The 15604-nt window shown below is 38.3% G+C and overlaps 1 protein-coding gene across 8 annotated transcripts in view; it reads right to left on the bottom strand.

Moving 5' to 3' along the window:
* ZNF569 (zinc finger protein 569) overlaps positions 1–11007 on the bottom strand; it is a 69448-nt gene extending 58441 nt beyond the window's left edge. For 7 of the 8 annotated variants that reach the window (XR_013825161.1, XM_079906305.1, XM_079906304.1 and 4 more), the window contains exons 1-2: positions 10022–11007; positions 8583–8745 (exon numbers count right to left, since the gene is read on the bottom strand). Coding sequence is in view for 5 of the 8 variants with exons in the window: in XM_079906305.1 (XP_079762431.1) it covers positions 8583–8587 (5 nt within the window). In the remaining 3 variants the exon portion in view is untranslated. Of the gene's footprint in view, positions 1–8582; positions 8746–9986 lie in introns of all 8 variants that reach the window. The other variant, XM_079906300.1, reaches the window with a different exon arrangement.
* Between the last annotated feature and the right edge of the window lie 4597 nt (positions 11008–15604).

The raw sequence follows: 15604 nt of genomic DNA on the forward strand, positions 1-15604 counted from the left end.
AGATGAGTGGATAAAGAAGATGTGGCACATATATACAATGAAATATTATTCAGCCATAAAAAGAAAGGAAATTGAGTTTTTTGTAGTGAGGTGGATGGGCCTAGAGTCTATCATACAGAGTGAAGTAAGTCAGAAAGAGAAAAACAAATACTGTATGCTAACACATATATATGGAATCTAAAAAAAAATGGTTCTGAAGAACCTAGGGGCAGGACAGGAATAAAGATGCAAATGTAGAGAATGGACTTGAGGATGTGGGGAGGGGGAAGGGTAAGCTGGGATGAAGTGAGAGAGTGGCATGGACATACATACACTACCAAATGTAAAATAGCTAGCTAGTGGGAAGCAGCCACATAGCACAGGGAGATCAGCTCAGTGCTTTGTGACCACCTAGAGGGGTGGGATAGGGAGCGTGGGAGGGAGATGCAAGAGGGAGGGGATATGGGGATATATGTATATGTATAGCTGATTCACTTTGTTATAAAGCAGAAACTAACACACCATTGTAAAGCAATTATACTCCAATAGAGATGTTAAAAAAAAGAACCATGTTAAAAAAAAAAAACCAGAAGTAGAGTTGCCATATTACCCAGCAATCCCATTTATGGGCATATATCCAGAAAAGACAAAAACTCTAATTCAAAAAGGTACAGGCATCCCATTGTTCATAGTGGCACACTATTTACAATATCCAAGACATGGAAGCAACCTAAATGTCCATTGGCAGACGAATGGATAAAGAAGATGTGGTGTACATATATATAATATATATATACACAATGGAATATTATTTAGTCATAAAGAAAGAATGAAATAATGTCATTTGCAAAAACATGGATGGACCTAGAGACTATCATACTAAGTGAAGTCAGACAAAGACAAATATTATAGATCACATGTGGAATCTAAAAAATAGTACAAATGAATCTATATACAAAACAGAAAACAGACTCACAGACATAGAAAACAAACTTATGGTTACTAAAGGGGAGAGGAAGCAAGGGAGGAATAAATTGAGAGTATGGGATTAACAGATGCATATAAAATAAACAACAAGGATTTACTGCATAGCACAGGGGACTATATTCAATATCTTGTAATAAACTATAATGTAAAGTATCAAAAAAAGAATATATATATAACCAAATCACTCTGCTGTACACTTGAAACTAACATAATATGGTAAATCAACTATACTTCAACAACAATAAATAAATAAAAGTCCAAAATTTTCCAAAAAATATTTATATGGGAAAAAAGAAGAGGAACCAAGACTGTCTGAAGAAATATCTGATTTTAGGGCTGGAGCAGGAAAACTACAAGATAAGCCTAGAACATCTTGTGCCAGAAATTAAGGAAGTGCTCAAAAACTGATAGGACCATGTTAAAAAGATGTGAAACTGGCTCAAAGAAGCTCCCATTGGCCAAATTAGGAGCAATTTGAGCATGAAAATAAATATTTACAGTAATAAATTATAACCTACTGAATAAAATAGAATCCATGAGCTCAACATGATATAAATCAATAGGGAGAAAGGAAAGCTCTTCCTTTCCACTATAATGCCAACCAATAAATGTAAAAGGAATAATATAAACATAAAACCACTTATCAACTGGAGAGTGGTTCAGACTGAAGTTGTCAATGGAGGCTAAGAATGGGTAAAGTTTCGATGAGGAACAGGATTTTAGCACCATACTGGAACATTTTCCAACAGTTACAAGGAAAAATAGAACTTTACAGTGAAGACATCAACATGACTAGATGATCAAGGTTAACGTCACCAGTGATGGGACAGAATGACATAATGAGAAAATCAAAGTTTGTCAGGAATACATGCCTGAGTCTAGGCATGAAGAAACATCCAATGGAATCAAGTTGAGTGCCAGCCTACAGAATATAAGGCCTGTATTCTTTTAAACTCTCAAGGACATGATAGACAGAATGACTGAGGAACTGTTCCAGGTTACAGGAGGCCAAAGAGACATGACAACCAAATGCAAGGTATGAAGGAATCCTGTACCTGAAAACTAAAAAAGACATTTTGGGGGGACTTCCCTGGTGGCGCAGTGGTTAAGACCCCATGCTCCCAATGCAGGGGGCCCAGGTTCAATCCCTGGTCAGGGAACTAGATCCCACAGGCATGCCGCAACTAAGAGTTCGCATGCCACAACTAAGGAGCCAGCATGCTGCAACTAAGGAGATGGCAAGCCACAACTATGGAGCCTGCCAGCTGCAACTAAAAAGCCCACCAGCCACAAGACCCGGCACAACCAAATAAAAATAAATAAATATATATGTTTTTTAAAGTATGAAGAAAAAGACGTTTTGGGGACAATTGGCAAAACTGAAATTTGAACAGGTTCTCTAAATGGCAATGTTGTATCAATTGTTGACTTCCTGACTTATTGGGAGGTCTCTGTTTAGGGAAATACACACTGGAGTATTTAGGGGATGAAGGATCAGGTCTGAAGCTTGTAGTCAAATGGTTCAGAAAAAGACTCATTGTGTGTGTGTGTGTGTGTGTGTGTGTGTGTGTGTGTGTGTGTGTGTGTGTGAGAGAGAGAGAGAGAGAGAGAAAGAAAGAGAGATATTAAAAGTTGGTGAATCTGGGTGAAGGCAATAAGGGAGTTTTTTTGTAGTGTACTTGCAAATTTTCTGTGAGTTTGAAATTACTCTGACATCATTTTTTTAAAATTAAAATTGCTTAGTGCTGATGGAACTCTAAAAAAAAAAAAGAATGCCTTCAATGGACTCATCAGTAGACTCAACATGACTGAAGAAAAAATCAATGAACTTGAAGACAGGTCAACAGAAACCTCCCAGTGCTCACTCCAGCAGCATATATACTAAAATTGGAATGATATAGAGATGAATAGCATGGCCTCTGCACAAGGATGACATGCAAATTTGTGAAGCGTTTGATATTTTTTAAAATGATGGGGGGGCAGGGATAGAAATGTAAAGCTTTAGAATGCATTCAAACTTTGATTATTATCAACTTAAATTAGACCATTATAAATATAAGTGGGTTTATGTCAGTCTCATTGTAACCATTAACCAAAAATTTGCAGTAGATAACAAAAGATAGTGAGAAATGAATCTAAGCATACCAATAAAGAAAGCCATCAAACCACAAAGAAATAGCAAAGAAAGGAACAGAGGAACTACGAAACAGCCAAAAACCAATTAACAAAATAGCAATAAATACATACCTATCAATAATTACTTTAAATGTAAATGGATTAAATTCTCTGATCAAAAGACACAGAATGGGTTCGTGCCCTGGTCCAGGAGGATCCCACGTGCCGCGGAGCGGCTGGGCCCATGAGCCATGGCCGCTGAGCCTGCGCGTCCGGAGCCTGTGCTCTGCAATGGGAGAGGCCACAACAGTGAGAGGCCTGCATACCACACACACAAAAAAAGAAAAGCTTTCAAAAAGACACAGAATGGATGAATGGATAAAAAAAACAAAACCCATCAATATGCTACCTATGAGAGATTTACTTCAGTTGTAAGAACACACACAGACTGAAGGGTCCATCTTTTTGCATGATGATATTCCATGCAAATGGAAACCAAAAGAAAGTTGGGATAGCTATACTTATATCAGACAAAACAGACTTTAAAACAAAGACTGCCATAAGAGACAATGAAGGGCATTACATAATGATAAAGGGGTCAATCCAACAAGAGGATAAACATTTGTAAATATATATGCACACAACATAAGAGCACCTAAATATATGAAGCAAATATTAACAGGTCTAAAGGGAGAAATAGGCAGCAATACAATAAGACAATGGATAAATCGTTCTGACAGAAAATCAATAAGGAAACATTGGCCTTAAACAACACATTAGACCAGATAGACTAAATAGATATATACAGAAATTCCATCCAAAAGCACCTGAATACACCTTCTTCTCAGGTGCACATGGAACAGTCTCTAGGATATGATAGGCCGCAAAACAAGTCTTGACAAATTTAAGAATACTTAAATAATATCCAGCATCTTTCCCAACCACATGGTATGAAACGAAATCAATTACCAGAAGAAAACTGGAAAATTCAGAAATATGTAGCAACTAAACAACATGCTACTGAATAACCAATGGGAACAAAGAAATCAAAAGCAAAATCAAAAATATCTTGAGACAAATGAAAATGGAAGTACAATACACCAGAACTTAAGGGATGCAACAAAAACTGCTCTAAGAAGGAAGTTCATAACAACAAATGCCTATTTCAAAAACCAAGAAAAATGTTAAATAAACAACCTAACTTTAAACCTTGAGGAACTAGAAAAGAAGAATAAAAGAAGCCCAAACTTAGTAGAAGGAAGGAAGTAACAAGAATCAGGGCAGAAAAAAATGAAATAGAGACTAAAAAGACAAGAGAAAAGATCAATGAAACCAAGAACTGATGCTGTGACAAGATAAACAAAATGGACAAACCTTTAGCTAGACTCACCAAGTAAAAAGAGAGAGGACTTGAACAAAATCAGAAACAAAAGAGGATATGTTACAACTGATACCACAGAAATACAATACAAAAGATAAGAGACTATTACAAACAATTATATGCCAAAAAATTGGACAACCTAGAAGGAATGGATACATTCCTAGAAACATACAACCATCCAAGACTGAATTATGAAGAAACAAAGAATCTGAACAGACCGATTACTAGTAAGGAGGTTGAATCAGTAATTTAAAGCCTCCCAGCAAACAAAAATCCAGAACCAGATGGCTGTACTGGTGAATTCTACCAAACATTCAAAGAAAAATTAATACGAATTCTTCTAAAAATCTCCCAAAAATAGAAGAGGAGAAAACGCTTCCAAACTCACTTCACAAGGCCAGCATTACCCTGATACCAAAACCAGACAAGTATACTACAAGAAAAGACAATCACAGGCCAATATTCTGGATGAACACAGATGAAAAATCCTCAACAAAATATTAGCAAACATGAACTCAACATACATTAAGAATCAAACACCTCAGGGCTTCCCTGGTGGCACAGTGGTTAAGAATCCACCTGCCAGTGCAGGGGACACAGGTTCAATCCCTGGTCTGGGAAGATCCCACATGCTGCAGAGCAACTAAGCCCATGCACCAGAACTACTGAACCTGCACTCTAGAGCCCACAAGCCACAACTACTGAAGCCCGCATGCCTAGAGCCCACACTCTGCAACAGGAGAAGCCACTGCAATGAGAAGCCTGTGCACCACAATGAAGAGTAGCCTCCACTTGCCACAACTAGAGAAAGCCCATGTGCAACAATGAAGACCCAATGCAGCCAAAAATAAAACAAATAAATTTATTTTAAAAAATTTTAAAAAAAGAATCAAACACCTCAATAAAGTGGGATATATTCTAGGGATGCAAGGATGGTTCAATAACCACAAATCAACAAATGTGATACACCACATTACCAAAATGAATGATAAAAATCCATATGATCATCTCAATAGATGAAGGAAAAGTATTTGACAAGATTCAACATCCATTTTTGATAAAAACTCTCAACAGGGCTTCCCAGGTGGCGCAGTGGTCGGGATTCTGCCTGCTGATGCAGGGGACACGGGTTCGTGCCCCGGTCCGGAAGGATCCCACATGCTGCGGAGCAGCTGGGCCCGTGAGCCATGGCCGCTGGGCCTGTGTGTCCGGAGCCTGTGCTCCACAACAGCAGAGGCCACAACAGTGAGAGGCCCGCATACAGCCAAAAAAAAAAAAAAAAACTTTCAACAAAGTGGGTATAGAGGAAACGTATCTCACATAATTAATGATATATATGACAAGCTCAGAACTAACACCATAGTTAATGGTGTGAAGCTAAGAGCTTTTCCTCTAAGACCAGGAACAAGACAGGATGCCCATTCTCACTATTTTTGTTCAACATAGTACTGGAAATCCTAGCCAGAGCAATTAGGCAAGAAAAAGAAATAAAAGGCATCCAAATGGAAAGGAAGAAGTGAAACTTTCATTATTTGCAGATGACATGGTATTATACATACAAAACCCTAAAGACTGCCAAATAACTGTTAGAACTTATAAATGAATTCAGTAATGTTGCAGGATACAAAATTAATATACAGAAATTGCTGCATTTCTATGCACTAATAATGAACTATCAGAAAGAAAAGTTAAGAAAACAATTCCATTCACAATTGCATCAAAAAGAATAAAACACCTAGGAATAAGTTCAACCAAGCAGGTGAAAGACTATACAATGAAAACTATAGGACACTGATGAAAGAAATTGAAAAAGACACAAATAAATGGAAAGAAATTCCGTGTTCATGGATTGGAAGAATTGATATTGCTAAAATGTTCATACTACCCAAAGCAATGTATAGATTCAATGCAATTTCTATCAAAATTCCAATGGAATTTTTCATAGAAATAGAACAAACAATCCTAAAATTTGTATGGACCCACAAAAGACCCCAAATTGCCAAAGCAATCTTGAGAAGGAATAACAAAGCTGGAGGCATCATGGTCCCTGTTTGCAAACAGTACAAGACTTCTCTTTGTTTTGTGTGTTTGTTTTGCATATTTGACTTTCCAACCATGTAAATGTCTTACATGATTCTAAAACAAAATTAAAACAAATGTTAAAACAAAAACTAAAATAATTAATTAAATAAATTAAATTAAAACAACAACAACCAAAAAAACCCATAAGCTACACCTAAAAATCAAAAGCAGAATGAAACAAATGAACCTACTCGTATGTTACATTTGTGGCTTAACCACACACAGAGAAATTAGTTCTAGTTACTTTAAAGCACAATAATTGGGTTATATGTCCCTAGAGAGACAACCCCAAAGCAAATAGATCTATAAAGAAATATTAAATTATTTGCAGTAGGAATATTTTAAGTACTAGTAATATTGCTCTGAACTATCTTATTTATATATACATATACACATCTACAGATGGATGGATTAATAAATAAAAGACACAAAAATGAAACTAAAGTAGAAACTCTATAATTCTAAATTTTTTTTATTGCAAATAGCAGTATGAACTCATGGGGTCTACTCTGTTAAGAGTATATTTCCAGCTACAACGTTAATAAACATTGAAAACATATCATGTGAAAGAAGCCAGTCACAAAAGACCACATATTGTACGATTTCATTGATATGAAATGGCTGAATAGACAAATTCATCAAGGCATCAATCAGATTAGTGGTTCATTAGACTGGGAGGAAGGAGGAGAATATGAGATTGACTGCTAATGGGTACGATAATTCGGGGGGACAAAAATGATCTAAAATTACACGATGGTGATGGGTGCACAACCCTGTGGATTTTTTAGAAAAACATTCCGTTGTACACTTTAAAGGATAAAATGTATGGTATGTGAATCAAGCTACTAAAAAAAACTAAAAGAATATATTTCCTTGCTCTGCCCACCAAAACAAAAAGCCTAGAAACAATGACCATGTCAGTAGCACTAAGCACCATAACTGGGGTTTTCTCCCAACCATTCTAGGTAGACTCTTTCAGTCTTTTTTGCTGGTTCCTCCTCATTTTCTTTGACTTTCTCATGTTGAAGTGACCCAGAGATAAGTCCTTTACGTCTATCATTTTCCATCTACCCTCTAAGTGATCTCCTTAAATATCATCTATATGCTGATAATCCCCAAACGTATGTCTCCAACCTAGGTCTCAGAACTTTCTTTTGAACTTCAGACTTGTATATCCCACTGCCAACTTAATATTTCCACCTGAATGTCCAATGGGCATCTCATACTTCAGATACAATATTCCAAACTGAAATCTCACTATCTCTCTATGCCCCAGGTTCTTTCTACCTTCTTTCCCTTCTCAGTTAATGACAACTCCATTCTTCAAGTTGCTCAGATTAAAAAATATTGTGTCATCTTGTCACACTTACACTCCACATCAGTTCTATCAGCAAATTATGTCAGCTTTACCTTTAAATTATATCCAGTACACGACTACTTCTCATCATTTTTACTACTCTGGTCCAGGTCACCAACATCTTTTCCCTAGATTAATGCAATAGCTTCCTAGTTGGTCTCTCTGCTTCTGCCCTTGTCCCTGACCTCTTCCCCTATTCTTCTTCTCATAATTCTCTCATCAGAGCAACCAAGGCAATCCTCTTAAATCGTAAGCAGATACTATCACTTGTATGTTCAAAACTCTCCAATAGCTTCCCATCTCATTCACAGTAAAAAGCCAAGATCCTTAACAGGGCCCATAAGGCCCAATCTGATCTGCCCTCCTTCCCTCCAATTACCTTTCTTCTCTCATCTCTCACTACTCTCCCTCTCATTTGCTCTATTTCAGCCACACCAGCCTCTTCGTAACAGGCATATTCCCATCTCAGGGCTTTTCTAACTGTTGTTCCCTCTTCCCTTAATTATGTGCATAACTAGCACCTGTATTTCCTTCATATCTTTATTATTACATTTTCAGGATGCATTCTTAACTACCCCATCTAAAACTCCAAGTCTCATCCCTGATTCTATATATCCTCCTGCTTTACTTTTCTCTTAGAATGTTTCACTATTTAATGTATGTTATATTTAACTTACTTACCTCATTTATTATCTGGCCCACAACAATGTAAGTACCATGATAGCAGAGAGTTTGTCTCCTTTGTTCAATGTTATATCCCAAGCATCTATAATTATTCCTGTCACACGCAGCATTCAATAAATGGTGAGTGGATGAATGAATGAATCCTCAGTACCTGAAGAACCTGGAAAAGAAATTTGAAAATAGAACACTGCTTTAGAAAAACACCTTAGAAAACACATAATTCACACAAAAAAAGATTTTTAAATGGTTGACTTCAGTAGTAATTAAATAACTGCAAATTAAAGAAATTATTTTACATCTATGAGGTTAACAAAGATTATTAATACTAACGATAACCATTGTTATCAAGGGTGTATGACTATAGGCAATCTTATACCATGCCAATAATACTGTAGATTATTGGAACCTTACAAGAGAATAACTGGATAGAATTAGGGAGTCTTTAATAAGCATATATATCTCAACCTATCAGTTCCACTTCTAAGAGCCTGCCTCCCACCAAAAAAAATTAAGAAAGTGCATGATAACATGCCAAATAGTTGCTGATAAACACATTCTATATAATGGCAAGAAGTTAAAAAAACCAAATTACCCATCAACAGGTGTAAATGCATTAAAATGTATACCATACAAAAAACTTTTAAATGATGACATAGATGTGTAATTGTTTAAATGGAAAAATATTAACTGCACATTGTTAAATGGCATAGGTAGATTACAGAACTGTATGTATAGCGTGATTCCAATTTTATAATATACGAATGCATATGTATGTATTCACAGAGGGAGGGGTGAAAAGATGGGAAATAAATTTTGATAGTGGTTGGTAGAAGTATAAATGATTTTTGTTTTCTTGGAGCTTTTCTTTATTTTGTGATTTGGGGCGGGGAGTGAGGGGCAAGGAGTATTGTTACTAAGCACACAAAACAACGTGGCCATTACACAGAAATAAAATTTTAAATAAATACTGAAACAACGTGTTGGGGCTATTGATATCTCATAGAAAAACATATTTACGATTACCATCTCCAAAGAAATGAAGCACTGGTACAAACAGTCTCACAAATCTACACACACAACCGAACTCTGCCTTTTATTGTGGTTTGCAGCCACGTTCATAGTGAAACATAAAAGGAAAAGCACATCCACAAAATCCGCCTGCACACACGACTCCACGGCCATATCAGTCACAGACAAATGCCTGGCAAATAAAGTCCTATCAAGCCACACGCTCACAGTCCTTCACACGTCGCTCCCACGGCCTCAGGGAACCACCCGCACAGGCAAAGCCCTGCCCGGCGTCCTCCTCCAACAACACAGGCACCGGGTGGTCCGCAGGCCCCTATTCCACCCAGCACAAAGAGTCCCGGACTCTGAGCTCGCGACTTCCCGAGGACTCACCACCGAGCCCGCAGACACAGGCCCCAATTCCGCACCTCAGCGCTGCCCAAGTGGCACAGCCGGTGCAGCCCGAGTTAGGTAATCCATTAAGGTCAGTGCCGGCTGTGTCCGAAGGCAGCACAAGCCTCGGTCCGTTAGACGCAGGATAACTCTTCCCAGAGCCCCTCGCGGCTCGCCGGGGCGGGACTGGCCCTCCGGTTGACGAGTAGCGGGAATAAGCAACCGCTGCGTTGAGGGGGCTCTCAGATCTGCCGAGGGGCCTCAGCTGAGAGTTTTGCGGCAGCTGCCTCCAGTGAGTCCGGCCCTCGGAGCCTGGGAGTGCCACTTGGTGCTGAGAAGAATGTGAAGAGATCCGCAGTTTTCCTGCCCCGGACTACATTTCCCAGAGGCCGTCTCGGCCCAAATCTATTTTCTGCGAAAAGTCGCCTCCTCCTTACAGTTGTCTGGATCTTTGGGTTCTAGGCGTTACGGTATCTGGTCCGTGAGGGAAGCACCGCTGAGTCGGTTTCGTTCCGTCTGGTCACGGCTCCACCTGGGACTGGACTTCAGTGGGGTGAAAGTGGGGCAAGGTCTGGGCACCTTGAAGAGACGAGATGGGCCAGCCTGAGCCTCAAGCTCCTGGAGGCAGTCAGAAAAGGGAGGAGTAAAAAAAAAGAAAAGAAAAGGGAGGAGCACCATTGCGTGATCGGGTGTGGGAGCTTTCAGCGGTGGAATTTGTGGTAGGGAGTCTACGGGGTCGAGGGACTCTGAGGTCCAGTGACTTTAGGGTCGTTCTAGTTTGCGACCATTCGTGTGACCATGGTCGCGTCGTCTGTTCTAGTGACCTCTTGATTCTGACTCTGCAGTTTTTCAGAGACAATGTGCTCTGTCCGTTCTTTGTGTTTCTGCTTTTCTGACGGGCACCTGTTACAATATTGAAATTTACATGGTTAAGTCAATACATGAATCACCAAAATATTAAATGGAAAAAAATTATAGAGATTCGTGATTGTGTATTACTGGAAACACCCACGCTTTTTTTTTTTTTTTTTTACACTGTGTTACTCCATATTCCATGTGTGTTATATGGACAGAAGTGATACAGGTAATCTAGAAAGATGTTGTTGAAGAAGGCAAAGACACTGAGCCATCAAATGAAAGGTCATGTCAATAATTCAAAGTAGCCTCGCCATCAGGAGTGAAAAGTGTAAGTTGAAAAGTAGACAAGTAACCAGGTGCAAAAACCTAAGAATCCAGCAACCCGGACTATATGTCACTCTTGCCCTAAAGACCCGATTTCTTTTTTCAACATTTCATATGAGTTCCACTCTGATTTAAGAACTTAAAAACAATTGACAGGGCTTCCCTGGTGGCGCAGTGGTTGAGAGTCCGCCTGCCGATGCAGGGGACACGGGTTCGTGCCCCGGTCCGGGGAGATCCCACATGCCGTGGAGTGGCTGGGCCCGTGAGCCATGGCTGCTGAGCCTGCGCTTCCGGAGCCTGTGCTCCGCAACGGGAGAGGCCATAACAGTGAAAGGCCCGCGTACCGCAAAAACAAGACTCACTGCAATAATTTTGCAGTAGAGACCAAAATGGAGAAAATATCCAAGAAAACACTATTGTATGCTTTTGTGCAACAGTATGTTGGCAAAGAGAACAGAATACAGTAGACTACAGCATGCTAAATATCAGGAACTTGTAGTCGTGAAGCTACACAAAGCCTAAGGAACTATGTTATCTCTAGGAAGCAGAATAAGATAGTCTTCCTTTCACAGCCTTCCTTTCACTAGATGATAATGGGCACTGTTTCCGAAAAGTGTGAATTTCTTTCTGGGAAGGGAAAAGAGGCTCCCAAACACTGCAGAGAGAGAACATGTCCTCTAAATAAGTTTTGCTTATTTGTCTCATGTGTCTTTACCAACAGTACATTTTTCTGTCAACTGTAAGAATTATTTTTTGCTAATTATTTTGTGAAAAGATGAGAACAGAGTTGGTTCTATGTCCATTCAGCTTCCTAATTTCATTTTTTATACTTGTAGATTTGTCTATTTCTCCTTTTATTTCTGTTAAGCTTTGCTTTATATATTTTAAAGCTCTCTTGTTGGATGATACATACTTAGAGTTGTAATAGCTTCCTGTTGGATTGATCCAATAGGAAATTATGGAATCTTCCCTTTATAATATCACTTTTTGTCTTAGTTTTGATATTACTGTAGCTTCACCATCCTTCTTTTGGCTAGTGCATTATCTTTTTCTACCCTTTTGCTTTTAACCATTCTGTTTTATTTTTAAAGTATGTCTCATTAAACAATATTATTTTAAAAATAATGACAATCTTACTCTGACATATTTAGTGAATTTACATTTAATGTAGTTGGGTTTTGGTCTACTACCTTAGAATTTGTTTTCTTTTCAGCCTAGCTTTTTAAAAAATTTTAACTTTTTATTTTGAAGTAATTCTTGATTCTCATGCAGTTGTAAGAAATAATTCAGGGAAATCCCATATACCCAGTATCCAGTTTCCCCCAGTGGTAACATCTTGCAATACTATACACTGTATCACAACCTTCACATTGATACTTTCAAGTTATTTCCATCATCACAAGAATACTTCATGTTGTCCTTTTACAGCCATACCCACTTCCCTCCTTCTCTTAACCCCCTCCTTAAGACCTGGCAACCCTAATCTGTTCTCCATTTCTATAATTTTATCTCTTCAAGAATCTTATGTAAATGGAATTATAAAGTATGTAATTGGACTATTGACTTTTTCACTCAGCATAATTCCCTGGAGATTCATAAGTGTTTTTACATGTGTAAGTAATTCATTCCTTTTTATTGCTGAGTAGAAGTCCATGTGGATATGCCACAGTTTGTTTAGCCATTCATTCATTGAAGGACATATAGGTTGTTTCCAACTTTTGGCTGTTATAACTAAAGCTGCTATATACATTCATGTACAATTTTTTCGTGTATGTGAAAACAAATTTTCATTTCAAACACCAAGGAGAGTTTTAGAAGGAATTTGTCCATTTATTTATTTTTTTAATCTATCTGGAATTTTCACTGAGATTGTATTGAGTATATAGATCAATTGGGGAGAACTGACATCTTTAAAATGGTGACTCTCATAACCATAAGACACAATATGAGCACAATATATATCTTCTTTAATTCCTCTAAGCAATATTTTATACTTTTTAATGTACAGATAATGAAATATTTTGTCAGATTTACCCCTAAGTATTACAGAGTTTTTGATGCATTGTAAATGGTATTTAAAAAAATCCAATTTCCAATTGTTCATTGCTGGTATATAAGAAATACAATTGATTTCTGTATCTTGTAGCCTGATACCTTGCTTAAGTCACTTAGTATTTCTACTAGAGTTTGGAGGTTCCACTGGATTTTCTACATAGATGATCATGTCATCTCTGAGAAAAGACAGTGATATCTATTCCTATTGCAATCGGCAGATATAGTATGGACCCGCCCACCCACCCAAAATATGGTTGGGATGTTGAGACTGATGACGCCACACACACACCAAGAGGGTATGAAAAGTTTTATTACTCACAAAATGAAGCTTTCTAGGAAAAGCAAGGCAGGTGTCCCAAGAAAGTCTGCAAGTTGTTTGCAAAAGCAAGGAAAGGAAATTGGCGTGGAGCGTTTATGGCAGAGGCTTGTGTGGTTTAAATCTCCCGCTAGTGTCAAAAAAGAGAGGAGCTAAGCTTGCCCAGATTGGGGGCACAAGAGAAATAAGGAGTGAAGCTCAAAGCTGTAAGCAGCTTCTTCTGCTGTTCCTGGTGCTGGTTGTGTGCGTGTTTGGTGTGGATCTGGTGAAACAGCAGCTGAGGAGACTCCGGAGATCACCATGGCTGACAAAAAGACCAAGGAAGGACTGAGTACAATGATCATATTAATTTGAAGGTGGCAGGGCAGGATGGTTCTGTGGTGCACTTTAAGATTAAGAGGCATACACCACTTAGTAAACTAATGAAAGTCTATTGTGAATGACACGGTTTGTCAATGAGGCAGATCAGATTCCAATTTGACTGGCAGCCAATCAATGAAACAGACTCACCTACACAGCTGGAAATGGAAGATGAAGATACAAATGATGTGTTCCAGCAACAGACAGGAGGTGTCTACTAAAAAAGGAACCTGCTACTTTACTCCAGAACTCTGTTCTACAGACCAAAAGGACATTCTCAATTAGAAAAATGCAATTTGGTTCCACCACATCCTAACTACTACAGTACGGTTTTCTCTAGTCTTTCATTTTCCTCTTCCCCATTCCTTTATTGTACGTAAAGTAACTGGTGTATACAGAAGCATATTGCTTTCCTAAAAAATAAAATATGGCCAATGGTATGTTTTGATTGACATCAAATGAAAATGGGTTGGGGGAAAATACTAGTTCTGTGAAAATGTTGCCTTTCCATTAGTGGTATGCTTGGTCACCTCTTATCTTTATATGCCAGTAAGTTATTTTGCTCTCGCTATTTAACACAAAAAAGGAATATAAAAAATCCTTGCAGGGCTTCCCTGGTGGCGCAGTGGTTGAGAGTCCGCCTGCTGATGCAGGGGACGCGGGTTCATGCCCCGGTCCGGGAAGATCCCACATGCCACGGAGCGGCTAGGCCCGTGAGCCATGGCCGCTGAGCCTGCACGTCCAGAGCATGCGCTCCGCAACGGGAGAGGCCACAACAGTGAGAGGCCCGCGTACCGCAAAAAAAAAAATTGTTCAGCTGGAGAATTTTAATGTTTTTCATTTATCATTGTTAAACCAAGGACAATTTTATGACTTTTTTCTATGTAGATGTCACAAGTAAGGTAGTCTCTTTAAGTAGGGATAAATTACTCTAAAAGAACTAAATCCTAAAATAGTATAAATACACTTATTTACAAAACAGAAATAGAGTCACAGATGTAGAAAACAAACTTATGACCACCAAGGAGGAAGGGGGAGGTAGGATAAATTGGGAGATTGGGATTGGCATGAACACACTACTATATATAAAATAGATAACTAATGAGGAGCTACTGTATAGCACAAGGAACTCTACTCAGTACTCTGTAATGACCTATATGGGGTAAGAGTCTAAAAAAGAGTGGATATATGTATAACTGATTCATTTTGCTGTACAGCAGAAACTAATACGACATCATAATCCAACTATACTCCAATTAAAAATTAATTTTTTAAAAATAAAGAAATCCTAGATAGTTGTCCCTTCAAGACAAGCACTTGTTTAAATAAACTTCTTGGTTTGGTTTTCTTTTTTAAAGCTATAAGCAGGCAAACATCAAAAAATGAAATTAGGCTCTTCATCACACTATCAAATCTGTATGCTGTTCATTTCTTTTTCTTTCCTGGTTTCTCTGGCTAAAACCTTCTATAAAAGATTGAACAGAAGTGGAGACAGTGAATATCTTTGCCAAGATCTTACTTCGAAGGAAAGCATTCAGTTTTGTACTATTAAGTGAAATGGTAGCTGGAGATTTTTCGTAGATGACCTTCACTGAGTTGAAGCTTTTTTTCTTTTTCTGCTAAGTGTATTTATCAAAAATGGATGTTGAATTTTGTCAAATGCTCTTTCTGCATCTGAGATGGCAATACTGTATTTTCCTTCTCT

Source organism: Stenella coeruleoalba (genome assembly GCF_951394435.1).
Source record: "Stenella coeruleoalba genome assembly, chromosome: 20".
NCBI classification, from domain to species: domain Eukaryota; kingdom Metazoa; phylum Chordata; class Mammalia; order Artiodactyla; family Delphinidae; genus Stenella; species Stenella coeruleoalba.